The 17,160-nt window shown below is 35.9% G+C and overlaps 1 protein-coding gene across 2 annotated transcripts; it reads right to left on the bottom strand.

The window, feature by feature from the left end:
* Positions 1-727: 727 nt before the first annotated feature.
* On the bottom strand, positions 728-3,537 carry LOC107487559 (guard cell S-type anion channel SLAC1). Of its 2 annotated transcripts, none has more exons than XM_016108218.3 (3): positions 2,934-3,537; positions 1,954-2,762; positions 728-1,327 (listed from the first exon to the last, which is right to left on the bottom strand). In XM_016108218.3, exons 1-3 carry the CDS (start codon positions 3,468-3,470, stop codon positions 979-981), a joined length of 1,695 nt encoding a protein of 564 aa, XP_015963704.1. In that variant the 5' UTR covers positions 3,471-3,537; the 3' UTR covers positions 728-978. The 2 variants fall into 2 exon arrangements, with proteins under 2 accessions (XP_015963704.1, XP_015963713.1); XM_016108227.3 differs by having other exon boundaries at positions 1,085-1,337.
* Between the last annotated feature and the right edge of the window lie 13,623 nt (positions 3,538-17,160).

Genomic DNA, 17,160 nt, shown 5'->3' with positions numbered 1-17,160 from the left:
CAGTGACGTTTTATGAAATTTGTCAGAAATTCTCACAATGACGTTAAAACACGATTTTTTTAGCCATTTTCGTGAGTTACATCAATTACGTTCTAATATTAAAAAAAACATTCATCAAATAGTCTATCTAACTATTTTTTTTAATTCTATCTTAATTTTTAAGTAATTGTTATAATATCTAAAAGTGTTTGTCTAATTTTTTAAAAAGGTTAAAAATTAATATTCCATCGTTACCATTACTAACGCCCCCAACCACCACCCACTGCCGCTCCGATCCATTATCGCTACCACCTCGAGCACCACCTCCCCCGCCCCCAACAAAAAGAACCATCCCTTACACTTCACAGCTCCCCACCCACTGCCAACACCCTTCCAAACACTCACCACACACTTGCAATTCGCCACTACCAACAACAATAATACCAAGAATAATAATAATCAATGAAACAGATTTCAAAATCAGATTGAACAATAAAAATAGCGTTATTTTGGAACGAAAAGGAGTTTTCTGGGTCGAGAAACGCCGATGTTGCGCCGTAACCCTCCGCCAATGTTGCTTGACCCGGAACCTGTAAGCCCTGTCGGAACAGTCTCCGCCTCATCCTCGCCTTCTTCCTTTACTTTGAATTAGGAACCAAGTTTCATTTTCATTGGAGTTGCTCTTATGCCTTCCAAAATAAAAATAGGAGAAAAGATAACAAATGAACAGAGACGGTAAATTGTTGGTATCAGTCATCAATTGTGCTTTCTCATCAATATTATTATATTTCTAAAACTGGTTTAAGAGACATTGATAAAAGCAATTCTAGCATATATACTAGATAAGAAATGGCCGGCAAAATATCCGAGCCAATCAGTATATGTATATTTTTCTACATTGGGAAATAGTTTAAATGATATAGCTTTCTGGAGCACAATTTCCTCTAAAACAAAGAAATTTGTGATTAATTCGACATAATTGTGTGGCAATAGAAATCATCATTCTTGAGCTGCATCCTTGTTCTCAGTAACTGAATTGTTGTTTATGGTAAGAGCTTTCTTTGTCCAACGCTTTATGTCATAGGCCTTCTTCAAAGGCTTCTTCTCCCTGCCTTGCCTCTTCTTATAAGTTATTGCAATGGCAAGGTCATTAGGGAACAAGGTGTGCCAAACGAATGCATGGAGAAGTGTGGATACAAAAAGAACAGACACCATTGTTGATGACATAAATGATAGTCCAAGAGCAAGTCCCTTACTTATGAAGCAAGGTACCTGTTCTGCATATTTTATGGTTGCCACTGATGCTGTTGTCATTGGAAATGTATATGACCACCACGCCACTGAAAATCTGTCCATTTCTAAAGACGGGCATATGAGTAATTTCATATTGAAAATAATATCGATATTACTCATTTTTTGTGCTTTCGTTTGAACTTTTATCATTTTACGAACAGTGAAAGTTAGAGTTTATTTTATAATAATAAAGTGATAAATCTTAATTGATACATCAAAAATAAATTATACCAATACTTTATTATTGGATGAGTTACAAGTTTACAGTATTTTATGATAATTTTAACTTACATGGTAAATTCTACCATATATTTCAAGTGATAGTCCTTGAAAATCACTGAAATAGAAGTCAAAATAACTTAAAAATTGTTCTTTAATCATCTTATTGATTTAAATTTTCAAAATAGAAAACTCAAAGACTATGATGGTCATAATTTAGGTTTCCCCATTCTAAAATGCTTCTTTGATATTCACCTAACAGTGGAAGATAGAGCTGTACTACAACATTCTTATGATATTACCCTAAATTGATATCCTTAACCTGAATAATTTATGATACTTGAAATAATTAGAAGGATTTTTCTTAGAAAAACTACCTATGATCATTGACACTCAGTTATATAGACTCTTGAAGTGCCATGCCACACTAAGTTTTAGAACATTGACAAGAATGGAATATACCTGAAACCAGTGAAGAAATTGATCCGCACAACAAGGGAAACATAGAGAAACAATGCAATGAAATAGCAAGTCCTTGATAAGCCATCAAATTCACCATATACATTCTCCCAAGCAAGGCTAGCGGCCGAAGGAGCTGCGATAAACATGGAGTAGACAGGGTGGAGCTCTTTGGGCAGCGCCTCGCTGGTCGGCAGCCTCTGATAAAGCGTCACAAACACCACCAGGTAATGCGCAAACCCGACGGCCCACAGGAACTTGGCTGGCTCATTCCAACCAACCTTGGATGCCAAGATTGCTCCGACGAAGTTTCCAACCACAGAAAGGTGAGATGATGGGTTTGCAACTTTGCAGAGACGCCTTTTCCCACCAGAGAGCCACTGTCCATAGATTTTGAGCTCAAGAAGAAAGTAAGGACCCATGAAGGTGCACCATATAGCAGGGTGGAGTGTGCCTTGTGGGGCTAGCTTAGGGGGCACCCCTATGGCGAGGAACATGCATACGACCCATGGGGCGAAGAAGAAGTTGACTCTGACTGGGTGGAAGTACTCTCTTTTCACTGCTTCAAAGTAGAATATGCATTTCAGAATGTATGTGAACGTAACTGCTGTTAACACTGCCACTGCCAAGAGCCACAGGCCAAAGTTGATGGCTGGGGTTATATGGAGGAACTTGGTGGCTGGCGAGGTTGCGAGGGCCCGCCAGAGCACCACTTGGCTGCTCAGGCCAAGACAGATACCGTAGCATCCGATCGGAAACCGGAGGAGGAAGGGCCATTTCTCGTCTTTGGGGAGAAGAATGTCCTCTGAATCCTGTCACACAGTAATTAGAATTGGGAAAAGAAGTCAACAAAATATCACTATAAAACAATGATCCCTTTTAAAATGACGGAAGGATGAACCTGTTGGACGGAATTAATTTTGTGGACTTTTAGTGAAAAAAAATGTTTAGGGGATGAAGTGTATTCTATTATTATATCTGACCTTGACTTGATCCAACTCAGGTCCTCTAAGAGCATCAAAATATCTACCAGCAGGAACACTTTCATTCACAGAATCTTGATTCCCGCTAAACGCATTACTCTTCTGAGATTCCAATTGATGATGATGATCCTTTTCTTTATTCCTTGTTGGTAACAAAGAATTCTGCTTGCTGAGTGTTGACTTAGTCTTGAATATGCTGAAGTCCCTCTTCCTCGCTTCCAATCCATGAATCCCATTGGCACCACCCAAACTAGTGCCACTTCTTGTTAGAGTAGCCTTCCTCTCGTATTCTTTTGCTTTCTTCTCGCTGTTCAGCACCGAAAACCCCGTCTCCAGCGAGACTTGCCGGTTAAAACTCCGGTGATGGGGTTTCCTTGATTCTTTAGCCTTGTTGCTCATCAGCTGCTGCTTCTTCTCAGCTTTCTCCTCTGTTTTTATCATCCTCTCTTCGTCGCCTTCTTCTTCTTCCGGCAAGACTTCATCAATGTCCACAAAATGGTTTTGCTGTGAGCCTAGAGCTATTGGTTTCTTCTCCATTCTTTTGCGGTGTGGTAATACATGCACATAGCAAAAACAAGCTCAATTGGAATCATATACGAACGTTGGGTGGTTTGGTTTTTATACAAGTGGTATCGTGAAAGAAATTATTGAATATTCGTAAAACATTTAATGCAAAATAAAAAAATGTTCATAATCACTCATTTCAATTTTATTTAGTCATTTTGTTATTTAACTTCCATTCTTATCATTAGCAACAGAAATAAGTCATCATAAATATTTTTAATTAGTACTTTAATTGTATTTTAAAAGCATGCAAACATTTTTTCCGCTACATGTCACGAGAAGTTAGCAAAAGGAAATATAATGCCTTTTCTATTTTGTGGATGCCTTTTGTGTTAGGGATAGGAAATAGAAGCCACTGCTTTGAGAGGGGGAAAAATAAAAAGTGGGCATGGGAAGGGGAATCCCGTGAGTGAAAATTTGAACGTTTTTGTTTTGTGGCTTTGGATTATTGATAGTATAAGCCTATGGTTAATAAGACTTTAGGCTATGAGCTACTTGGAGAGTGGTTTTCATGGGGAAGATGAGTTGTCAAATTAAATGAACACGGGGATCACTCTCACAGTTAAAATTTAAATGAAAGGAAGTAGAAATCCCGAGTTGATTGAACACGAGTGGCACCAAATTTCAGTTTGGTTTGACACTTTTCCGAATTTCGTTGTCTAACTTTCACACAGGAGTCATCACGCATTCATGGTTTAACTAGTAGTCTTGTTCAATTGAAACCAAGACTTCATATCAAATCAAATTATAAGTGGTTCACTCATTTTAGAAACATCGTGTATACGATATACATTTCCCCCCAAAATTCTAAAGACCAGACCAGACCAACATATATCAAACATTTGATATTGTGTCAATTTTTGACTCCATATTGAAAAAGCAAAAATGATTGGCCATTAAGCATCTGACTCGTTTATAGTACAAGACCAGAATATACGCTAACCGGACGGAACAAGAAATGGGATAGAGAGTTGGGATAATAACTTGGGTCTTAAGCAAATTAATTTTTATATAGCTGGAGGATATGTGAACTAGAATGAAATGGAAGGTATATAAGGATTAAGGAATGCTAGAGGACATGACACAATTTATTGTTCTTGGTCAACAGTTAATCATTAATGTTTAAAAGTATAGGATAAAAATATATTGTTAAATTACTAAATTAAAAAAATTTATTAATTTTAACTCTTTTGGCCATAGTCTTTTTGTTTTTTAACTGAAAGCTATTTTAAATGTGGGAAAAAGTTGTCTGCTATTGCCATTTTTTGATGATTCTTTTACAACCAGTTTTATCACTACTATTGAGTTAGTCTCTGCACACCTTTATATCTAAAATGTTTGAATAGCTATTACCTTATAATTATATTGTCTACTGAGTATATGGTTTCTTAGAATAAATTTTTTTATTTTGGTTCAATAAGCTTCGAAAGTACTTAATTTCTAATGCTCATTCGGTATTTTTATTGTATAAACTTATTCATTGTTGTTGTACTAAGTTGCCTGCATGTTTAAGTCTCTGTTAATGTAAACAATTGAACACAGGTATATGTGTATTTTTCTATCGATGGAAAAAAAGAACTTACTATAATAATCTATATGACATCATTGATTTTAAGATGGGAACCATTGAATTGGATGGCAAACACATAAAGTTATAAATATGGGATACTGTTGGTCAGGAGCTATTTCGAACTATTACCACATATATTTGTTAATTGAACATGCTTACATAAGGATTAACAGTTTTAATTGCTTTAGAAAAAGTTTAGTAATATAAAATTATTTCTTTGCTTTGAACTATCTAAATTGATTATATGTAAAATTCTATCTCATGTATCAATGTTAATTGTTAAGTTTGTTACCTTTTTTTTACAGGATTGATTATTATTTTTCTTCTTTAGTCATAAATTTTTATATTTGAATTTATTTGTGAACCTTTAATAAAAAATTATAGACAAATTATTATGTAAAAATTGTAAAATTTTAAATTTTGTTTGTTTAAAAATAAAAAAAAATTAAAATTTAAGTTTACCGTTGGTTAAATTTGTCGTTAGGTATTAGTTTAATTATTAATAAAGAATATATTACTGTCAAATTTACCGTCGGAATAAGCTCTGAAATTTCACCAATTAAAAATTTATATCCGTCGGTAATTAGCAGTGGACGAAAAAACTCGCTGATAAACAATTATTGACGAAATTTTTACCATCTTATTTAGTCCACCACTAAATTTAACAGTAGTCGACGACTTTCTTGTAGTGTTTGTTATCTTCAACCCTGTTAACAACAAAACTACCGCCCTTCTTTTTCAAATATTGAACTTCCCTATCTTAACCACTTTTAACATTACAACAACAGTCACACCACCATCAATGATACCACCACCACCACTGCCAACAACCTTATCAACCCAAATGTACACAACATAGTAACAAAGAGAGACAGAGAGAGTGGGATGGAAGAAGATAGACAATAACATGGAAAAATTAAAAATAATTTCAACAAAACAAAAAAAAATAATTTCATAATGCATCTCAGAAACAGAGGGAGAGAAGCTAGATCAAAGAAAAATTAATAAAAAGTCTCTCAAAAAATAAAACTAAAATTAAAACAAAAATAAAATAATGAGAAAAGCCATGAGAAATGTTTTGCAGTAGATGAAGAATAGGGGTAGAACAAGACAAAGCATGACGACTTCAACAGTAGCTTAGTGGAAGCAGACTCCCAACACAATTTTGGGAAGATGCATATCACGTCAGCTTTAGTTGTGACGTGGTGGAGGCATACGTAGAGCGACCCAGATCTCGACAATTTCAGCGGCGAGGTGTAGGGCTCCATCTCTAATTCTACATCGACAATGAGCTAATGCATCGTTTCACTCAAGACGAAGGTCATTTTGGTTGACGGCGTGTGTAACGACCCAACTTCTAGCATCTCATGAGCGTACTAAGAGTAAGGTGTTATTTTCTATACTCCTTTTAGACTTTTGAACCTTATTTTTTGATTATCTCTAATTTCTATTGAATTAGTATTTATTTGAAAATAAATTTATAAATCGATAATAAAATGGTATTTCAAAGATAATTATTTTGTATTTAATTTAGTTTTAAATTATTAATTTATCCTTTTTTTATTAAAATTATTACACTACCTTAGTCCCAAAACCATAGTTAGCAAAACCGGACCGGACCGGCCGGTTCGACTGGAAAACCAGAGAACCGAATCTAATACCGGTCCGATCCAATCTTTGGACCGCTTAAGGCATTGAACCGGCCAAACCCTATATGAACCGATGAAAACCGGTCAAATCCGGTCAAAACCAGATCGAACCGAACCGGTTGGGTCTGAAGGCGAGCCTACGACGCACTAGCGTTGTGGAAAAACACCATACTTCATATGCTCTCCAGTGCTGCCACGTGTCCAGCCTTGTGAATTTTTTCCAAAAATGTCTAACACAAGGTTTGAACTCCCTCATTCAAGGATATAAAAAACACCATACTTCATATGCTCTCCAGTGCTGCCACGTGTCCAGCCTTGTGAATTTTTTCCAAAAATGTCTAACACAAGGTTTGAACTCCCTCATTCAAGGATATAAAGAGGATGATTGTGCCACCAAGCTGACACACGACTTATTAATATATACACATATTATAATACATATACCAAGGTTTTATTTTATTTTAATTTTAAAGCCACTTTTTGATTCTGTTTTCAAGAATGAGTTATTGGTAATCTGGAATGGTATTATAATTGCGTGGGAAGTTGGTTGTGATTCCCTTATTTGTGAAACTAATTCTATGGAGGTGTATCTTTTGCTGAATAATAATACCAACCATGTTGTAGGAGAAAATATGGATATTTTAGAGAAGATTATGGAGTTGTTAAGTTAAAACTGGGAGGTGTCATTCACTTGGGTTAGAAGAGAAGCTAATGTTGCTGCGGATTGTTTGGCTAAGATAGGGGCTAAGAGTGTTTATTATCATTCGGTGTGGATTCAGCCAAATGATGACCTCAAGTAGATTTTGTTAAAGGATTTTGCTGTGTAATTTTTTGGGTTGTTTTCCTATTTGTTTTAGTTTTTGTTACAGATACCAAAAAAAATATGCAAGGAGGATGGTTGTACTACCAAACTAGCACACTTCTTACTAATATATAAACAAATTATAATACATACACCAATTTTTTATTTTATTTATATTCAATTTATTTTAATTTTAAAGTCACTCATTTTTAAATCAATTATATTTTATTTACCTATAAATTTTATTAAATATATACAAATAAAAAGATAAACAAAAAAAAAATTTATTAATCATAATTTATTTTTTCTTTTCATGATTATATGATATCTATTAATATTATTTTTTTAATAAATACTTTTAGTATATAATAATAGGTAAAGACTCACATGCAGTTGTCTTCATATGAAGTTGATAGTTAAAAATCCTTAGATGATATGTAGTCAAACTTGTCAAATCATCTAACGGTTATTAATATCAACTTCACATGAAAACAACTGTATGTGAGTTTTTACCTATAATAATATAATAATAAAATAAATATATATACCGGGTTAACCGGTTCAACCAGTAACCCACCGGTTGAACCAATAACCCAGTGACCCAGTAACCTGACCGATTCGATCATCGATTCGGTTCTAATAACTATGCTCAAAACTCCCAAAACAAACCCTAATTTATACTACCTCAAACCCTAAGACAACACAACACACACTCACACTCACACTCACACTCACACTCACACACACACCGTCACTCACCTCACCCCCATACCCACGAGAAACAAAGAAAAGAAGAGAGAGGGAGAGTGCGATCCAGAAGGAGAACGGAGAGGGGAAAGGACAGCGCTGGTGGAGCTGAGAGCCGCCGTCGTCATCATTGTTAAAAGGAAGAGAGAAGGAGAGAGTCGTCGCCGCCGTTTGTTGAAGCCGCCATTGACGTCACCTAGAGAAGGTAGAGAGAGACGAACGCAAGGAGAAAGAGAGAGAGAGAGAGAGGGAACTCGTGTTGCGGTGCTCCTCGCCAGCAGCGGCGAAGGTCTGTTGCCGTCGAGCTGCCGCGAGAAGAGCCAGACGAAATGGAGAGAGAGAGGTGTTGCATTCTGCCTTCTGTTTGTCGCTTCTTGTGCCGCCGTAGAGCTCCATCACCGTCAAATCCGTCTCTGCTGCTACTACTGCCATGGCCGTCATCCTTCCAGTTGTTGCCGTGGTTGTTACCACCATTCATGGTCGCCGGGAGTAGCGGTAACGTCGATGTAGGTGCGACTGCTTCATTCTTGGTTCACTTTTGTGCGGTATGTTGTTTTTGCTCTGAAAACCCTTTTAATCGTTGTTTTGTGATATGTTGCTAAGATTTTTGCAGCGTTATTGACATAGGGTTGAGTTTTAATTCTTGCATATGCGATTAAAGTTGCTACGGTTGCTGCAAAAGTGGAGTGGAGTTGAGGTTACAGCTGCCACTCTTGCGGGCTGGGAGAAAGAGGGATTTTGACACGTTTTATAGCCTTCAAGTTTTGACTATTGGAGGCAGAGGCTTTTTCTTAAACTCATTTTACTTTCAAGAATTGTTACAAAGTTGATATTAATGCCAAAAACATATTTTTATGAGTTTGTAAGTCTTATGGATTGAACTGAGTTGTTTTGAATGAATATAATTACTTGCCTGATTGGTTTATTGATCGATTGAAAATGTTCAGTTGCTTGTTGCTGTTATGGTTGGTTGATAATACTGTATTGATTGTGAAATTAAAATGTGATGAGTAATTGACGAATGTTGTTGGGTTTTGTGCTTGGTTTGAAGTTGTTGTGATAATGGTTTGATTGTGATTATTTTTGATTATTAAGATTGAATGCTTGTTGTAAGTTTTGGGTAAATTGATGATGTCACTTTGATTTCTAAATTGAATGGATTGAGAACATTGTTGTTTTGATTGTGGTTGAAAAAAAAAAGGGTAAGTGATTTCCAGTGATTGATGGAACCCTTAAGGGTGGTAACGTCAGAGTTTTAGGGGAGGCGCTACCAAAATTTTATAAGTTTGGATTAAAGCGAATAATCAAGAAAATGAGATTGGTTGTTTTCCCTGAAGCCTAGAGACTTGTTTGAAGTGTTATTTAAAAAATTTGGGTTGAAGAATTATTTTATTTGATTTTGATTTAACTATAAAAAGGATTGTTTTTTGGGGTGTTTTTAACAAATTTTAAAGTAATTGTTCCAAAATAAGTGGTTATTTTTCAATTGAGATTTCAATTGGGAAATAAGAATGATATTAAATCTTTTTGGGGAAGGTTTTAAACTTTAAGTGAAGTTAAAGTTAGTTTTGGAAAATTGGTTAAACAAAGTGAGTTTTATTCAATTAATTCTAATGTAAGAGTTATGTTTTGGGGAATTTCAAATCGAATTGAAGAAATGGATTCTTGAAGTTAATCTGGGACTTTTCATTTGGTAAAAATGAGTTTTAAGAAAGAGAAATGGATTTAACTTATTTTGTTTTTAAACGAGATTTGAGATTTGAAACACCTAGACAAGATGCAAGGGTTTTAGCTTAGTCCTACTTGCTCCGGGTTAATAAAGGATCGTGGTGGTGTATCGCTTGTCCAGTGTTATGGCAGACGTGGGGATCGTGGTTATTTACTGTCCATGAATTTTTTTTTAAATTGTAACTTATGCACCTGGAAAGGATCGTGGTGGTGTACCGCTTGCCCAGTGTCGTAGTAGACATTAGGATCATGGTTATTTACCTCCCACGAGGTGGGAATTGAGGTTCTTTACCATCCACCAATTTCCAAGAGGACGATATCTGGGTTTGCTATACCAGGTGTGTCAAGTTTGGCATGATAACTGGAATGTTAGCTCACGGCCAGTAGCACAGGCCTGCATTATACTGCATTTGGTTGCTAGTGTTTGGGTGTGCTTAAGTGTTTTGGTTTGCCTATCTGATGAATTTTTTCTAACTGTTATTTGTGGTGCCTGCTGTAATTGCTCTCTAATTGTGTTTGCCTTGCATTGTTTGTTGCTTGTGATTGATTTTGTTTTGAGATTGAGTTTTGGTGATGAATTGGTGATTCTGAGACCGAATATGATTTGATTATATATTGGGCCGAAGGCCGAAATTTGATTATTTGTTGGGCCGGAGGCCGTGGTTGGTTATGCTTGGACCGGGGTCCGTGATTGTTAAGTTTGGATTGATTGATTCTTTGGTATGTATTGAAATGTTATGTGATTTATCCGATAAATTTTGGAACTTTTTATAAATAACGATATGAGGTTGGATTTTGTGTTATTTATACGTTGATATTTGAATAGATTCATAAGACGAACGATAATCGCGGTGGTTGAAATCCATACTCTTCTTCATACGTATCCTTTTATAATAATTTTGAACTTCTTTGGTTTGACCGTATGGTTAGGTTCTCACCCCCATACAGACTTTTCTTTTTAGGACAGACGAGGAGTTTAAGAAATTTCTTCTGCGCATCTGATTGTGTTGTATATATCTTAGTTATAGTTTTTCCCTTACCTTGTTATATATTTTTTTGTCAGAGAGATGGGAGTCGTGATTTATAATGACATGTATGTCTAGTACGTTTGTAAGTTACTTGTATAAGAAGTCTTGTATGTTTATATATATATAAATATAAATATAAATATAAAGATTGTGATTTGAATTTGTTTATATATGCTTACTTGTAAAAAGAAAAAAACTTTTGATTTTTCAAATAAAACAACGATATGCTTTCAAGTTAAAGACTCCTATTTTATTATTAAGTATATAGAAGTCATCGTAATATTCTCGCTATCGAGTGGCGCAGCCGAAAGCGTGACATTCTCATAGCAAGGGTATGATATTATGGTATCAGAATAGTCTTTCCTGTAGAGCCTGAGGAATGGACTGACTATGCTTCAATTGCATACTCTGAGCATTTGTCATGTTGTAGGTCTTGTTCTAATGACAAGAGTTAGAGCTTTATGCACATAACTGTCTACTGATTATTGTTGTTAGTCTATCATTGTATACTTCATAGTATTAAGTTTGGCCATCTTAACACTAATGGTTTATGTATATGAGAGCACTAACGGGTTATCATAGACGAAATAGAAGTAATAGGTAATGCATATCACTGGGTATGGGAAACGTTAGAAGTTACACCTCAAAGTTACTCAGTTACGTGTCTTGTTCTTTCATGGTTTACCTTGGAGTTCTTATTTGAGATTTCTTTCTTGGAAAGTAAATTGATTCTTTTCCAACCTTGTTCTTTGTTCATATGCATTCTCGTTGATCTTAATTGCATATGTCTACTTAAATTCCTTGGGATATCTGGTTTTCTTGAGATGCGATTTAGTTTTTTTGCTTCATGTATTGCATCTTATGTATAACTCTATCTAATTATACCCTTGGTACCCTTTTTAAGTTCTTGTTTCAAGTCTTTATTGAAAAAGTTTTGATTTGATTTATCCTCTACTGTACTTGATTGTGTTATTAACCATTCTCTTGAATTATGGTGAACCCCATCTATGATTTTTGTTTTTCTCTTCTAAAGTTTGGTATCTTTTTTAGTAGCTCGAGATTTGTTTTAGTGTCGCGTGCGACCTATAGATATAGCAAGCCACACATTAGTTCTTTAGGACATGTTTGGTGGGTGCAGAAGATGAAGCTTGTAAGCGTGCGATGCTACAAGAGGTTGTGAAAACAAGTTATGTTGAAGTTTGGAAAGTTGAAGCTCTGAAATAGGTACGAGATCAGTGTGCGAACGTTAATCATGTTGTTTCAACACCAGTCTATTTTGTAACTTTTAGCCACATTATACTACCATTGCCTGTTTAAATCATGCAATCTTTTACATCATGCCTACCTTGTAGTTTCTGTTTTGCATAACACTTTTTTCCTTATATTTTTATGCCATATGAATATCCTGATATTTGAACTTGTATATATGTGTGTGTGTGTGTGTGTTGAGGCTCTTTGCTTTTTTAATAAATTGTTAAAACTATGTAATATTTTGTGTATTACGTTAATTTTCGAAGACGAAAATTTTTATAAGTGGGGTAGGAGGTAAGACCCTGAATTTTTGAAAATTAAATAATAAGTTATTTATGATCTATTATACTTATTTAAAAATAAAATAACAGGGGGGGGTGTTGTTTCCAGGGAAGGGGAAAGGTCGCCGCTCTACGCCGCCGCCGCTGCTCCTTTCTTCCTCAGCACATACACTAACGGCAAAAGAGGAGAAAGTAGAGGGAGAGAGAAAGAGAAGAGAGGAACGAAGACCTCCACAGCGCCGCCGACCACCACAGCGGCCTTCTCGTGGCGATTTGTAGCCTGCCAACACTGCATCATCGTTCACCACCCAGCCCCTCCTCCTCCACCACCGCCGCAACCCTTCCCCTCTATTTCAATTTTTATTCCTTTTTTCTTTATTTTTTCAAATTTAAAGGATTCCATTGTTGTTGTTGTTGATGCTTCTGGTTGCTTCTATTTTTTCCTTTTATTCCATTATTGTTGTTGTTGTTCTATTGATTGTTGTTGTTTGATTGTTGTTATTCTACTTCTAGTTTATACTTTTGCATGCTTCTGCTTCTGCATTTTTTGTGCTTCTGCTTCTGCTTCTAGCTAATGTTGAGGAAGGAAAGGGGATGGAGGGGTATTTTAGTCTGAAAGACGATTTTAAAACTAAGTTAAACCTTTGGGACCATTTTATAGCAAAAAAAGGCCGGGGACGAAATAAATTTTTGACCTTTATATTAGGGACCAAAATCATACTTAACCCTAATTTAAAGCTTTATTGATGGAAAAATAATAAAAATTTTATGCTATATTTTGAATATTTAGACTTCGAACCTTATTTTATGAATAAAGAAAAAATTAATTTAACTATCTGTAATTTCTATTAAATTAGTATTTATTTGAAAATAAATTTACAAGGTGATAATAAAATGGTATTTCAAAGATAATTATTTTTTTATTTAATTTAGTTTTAAATGATTAGTTTATTACTCTATCATTTTATTTTTATTAAAATTACTACACTACCTTAATCCCAAAACCCCCAAAACAAATTCTAATTTACACTACCTCAAATCCTAACACAACACAACACACACTCCCATTCACACACACATACGCCATAACTCACATCAACCCCTCACCCCCTACCCACAGGAAACAAAGAAAACTAGAGAGAGGGATAGTGCGAACCAAAGGGAGAATGGAGAGGGGAGAGGATGGTGCCGGTAGGGCTGGAAGCCAGCGTCGCCATCGCTGTAGAAGGGAAGAGAAAAGAAGAAAGTCGTCGCCATCGTTTCTTAAAACTGTCATCGATGTCAACTCGAGGAGGAGGAGAGAGATGAAAGCGAGGAGAGAGAGAGGGAGCTCGCGTTGCCGTGCTCTTTGTCGCCACCGGCAACGGTCCATCCCTATCGAGCTACCGCGAGAAGAGCCAGACGAGATGGAAAGAGGCATCGGGTTTTGCCTTTTGTTTGTCGCTGTTTGTGCCACCATGGAGGTTCATCGCCGTCAAATTCATCTCTGCTGCTGCTGCTGTCATGGCCACCGCCCTTCCAGCTGCTGTCGTGGTTATTGCCGCAGTGCATGGTCATCGGGAGTTGTGCTGACACCATCGAAGTTAGCCTCTGGAGGTGCGGCTGCTTCGTTCTTAGTTCCTTTTAGTGCAGTAAGTTATTTTTGCTCTGAAAACCCTTTTAATCATTGTTCCATAATATTTTACAGAGGTTTTTGTAATAGCCCAGACCACCCGCTAGCACGATATTGTCCGCTTTGTCACACAAGGCCTCACGGTTTTGCCTTTGACGATTGGGATGATAGCCGAAACCCCACACGCTCACTCGTCAAAACGTGTCATGCTAGGGAGAGGTATCCACACCTTATAAGGCATGCTTCGTTCCCTTCTCTAACCAACGTGGGGCCTTACAATCCACCCCCCTAAGAGAGCCCAACGCCCTCGCTGGCACATCGATTCGGGCTTCGACTCTGATACCATCTGTAACAACCCAGACCACCCGCTAGCACGATATTGTCCACTTTGGCACACAAGGCCTCACGGTTTTGCCTTTGACGATAGGGATGATAGCCGAAGCCCCCCACACTCACTCGTCAAAACGCGTCATACTAGGGAGAGATATCCACACTCTTATAAGGCATGTTTCGTTCCCCTCCCTAACCGATATGGGACCTTACAGTTTTTATAGCGTTATTACCATAAGGTTGAATTTCAGTTCTTGCATATATGATTAAAGTTTCTACGGTTGCTGCAAAAATGGAGTGGAGCTGAGGTTACGGCTGCCGCTATTGCGAGCTAGGAGAAAGAGGGATTTTGACGCATTTTATAGCTTTCAGGTTTTGACTATTGGAGGTAGGGGCTTTTTCTTAAATTCATTTTACTTTCAAGAATTGCTACAAAGTTTATATTAATGCAAAAGATATATTTTTTATGATTTTGTAAGTCTTATGGATTGAATTGAGTTGCTTTGAATAAATGTAATTGCTTGCCTGGTTAGTTTATTGATCGATTGAACTTTTAGTTAGTTGTTGCTGAAGTAGTTACTTGATAATATTGTATTGATTGTGAAACTAAAACGTGATGAGTAATTGACGAATAGAATTGGGTTTTGTGCTTGGTTTGAAGTTGTTATGATGATGGTTGGATTGTGGTTGTTTTTTATTATTGAGATTGAATGTTTGTTGTAAATTTTTGGGTAAATTGATGATGTCACTTTGATTTCCAAATTGAATGGATTGAGAACATTATTGTTTTGATTGTTTTTGAAAATAAAAGGGTCAGTTATTTATGGTGATTGATGGAACCCATAAGAGTGGTAAAGTTTGAATTTTAGGGGAGGTGCTGTCGAAATTTTATAAGTTTGGATTAAACTGAATAAAAAGGAAAATTAGATTGGTTGTTTCCCCTAAAGTCTAGGGACTTTGTTTGAAGTGTTATTTAAAAAATTTGGGTTGAAGAATTATTTTATTTGATTTTGATTTAACTATTTAAAGGATTGTGTTTTGGGGTGTTTTTAACAAATTTTAAAGTAATTGTTCCAAAATAAGTGGTGATTTTTCAATTAAGATTTAGATTAGGAAATAAGAATGGTATTGAATCTTTTTGGGAAGGGTTTTAAACTTAAAGTGAAGTTAATGTTTGTTTTGGAAAATTGGTTGAATAAAGTGAGTTTTATTCAATTAATTCTAATTTAAGAGTTATGCTTTTGGGGATTTCAAATGGAATTGAAGAATGGATTCTTGAAGTTAATCTGGGACTTTTGATTTGGTAAAAATGAGTTTTAAGAAAGAGAAATGGATTTAACTGGTTTTGTTTTAAAAAGAGATTTGAGATTTGAAACACCTGGGTAAGATGCAAGGGTTGTGGCTTAGTCCTACTTGCTCCGGGTTAAGATTTTAAAGAATCATGATGGTGTACCGCTTGTCCAGTATCACAGCAAACGTGGGAATTGTGTTTATTTACCGCCTACAGGTTTTTTAAAATGTAACTTATGCACCTGGCAAGGATCATGGTGGTGAACCGATTGTCCAGCGTCGCAGTAGACGTGGGGATCATGCTTATTTACCTCCCACAAAGTGGGAATCGTGGTTCTTTACCGCCCACCAGCTTCCAAGAGGACGATACTCAAGTTAGCTACCAGGTGTGTCAGGTTTGGCATGATAACCGACATGTGAGCTCATGACTAGTAGGACAGACATGCATTATACTGCATTTGGTTGCTAGTGTTTGCGTGTACCTAAGTTTTTAGTTTGCCTATCTATTGAATTCTGTCTAACTGTTAATTATAGTGCCTACTATAACTGTTGTCTAATTGTGTTTACCTTGCATTGTTTGTTGCCTATGATGGATTCTGATTTGAGACTAAGTTTTGGTGATGAATAGATGATTCTGAGACCGAGTGTGATATTATTATATGTTGGGCCGGAGGCCGTGATTGGTTATGCTTAGGCCAGGGGCCGTGATTCGTAAGTTTCGATTGCTTGATCCTTTGGTATGTATTGGATTTTTATGTGATTTATCTGATAATATTTTGAAAGTTTTATAAATAGCGACATGAAGTTGGATTTTCAGATTATTTACATGTTGATATTTGAATAAATTTATAAGGTGAACGATAATTGTTGTGGTTGAAATCCATACTCTTCTTTATACGTATCCTCGTATAACAATTCTGAACTTCTGTGGTGAGACCGTGTGGTTAGATTCTCACCTCATAGAGACTTTAATTTTAGGAAAGACAAGGAGTATATATATATATATATATGAAGATTGTGATTGAATTTGTTTATATATGCATAATTGTAAAACGAACAAGAACTTTCAATTTTTTAAAGAAAACAGCGATACAATTTTGAGTTAAATGCTCCTATTTTATTATTAAGTATGTAGAAGTCATCGTAATATCCTCGCTATCGAATGGCGCAGCCGGAAGCGTGACATTTTGATAGTAAGAGTGTTACACTAAAACACTTAACTCTTTATTAAGTATTATATATGAGCTTGATTCCTTGCTAAAACGTAGTTGTTTCACGGGATAGTTTTTTTTTTTTTGAAAATGTTGATCAATTTATCATAAGCATATAGAGATAATTAATATCATAAACACAAATATAAACAGAAATATACACA

This window comes from Arachis duranensis, chromosome 1, assembly GCF_000817695.3.
Source record: "Arachis duranensis cultivar V14167 chromosome 1, aradu.V14167.gnm2.J7QH, whole genome shotgun sequence".
Taxonomy (NCBI): Eukaryota; Viridiplantae; Streptophyta; class Magnoliopsida; order Fabales; family Fabaceae; genus Arachis; species Arachis duranensis.
Note: the sequence above shows the minus strand (reverse complement) of the source record. Positions and strands in the feature narration are given on the sequence as shown.

Coding starts and splice junctions, on each gene's coding strand:
- LOC107487559 (XM_016108218.3), bottom strand. CDS start 3,470: ATGGAGAAGAAACCAATAGCTCTAGGCTCACAGCAAAACCATTTTGTG. Junction 2,763..2,933: donor CTGAGTTGGATCAAGTCAAG/GTCAGATATAAT, acceptor ACTGTGTGACAG/GATTCAGAGGACATTCTTCT. Junction 1,328..1,953: donor AATTTCTTCACTGGTTTCAG/GTATATTCCATT, acceptor AGAAATGGACAG/ATTTTCAGTGGCGTGGTGGT.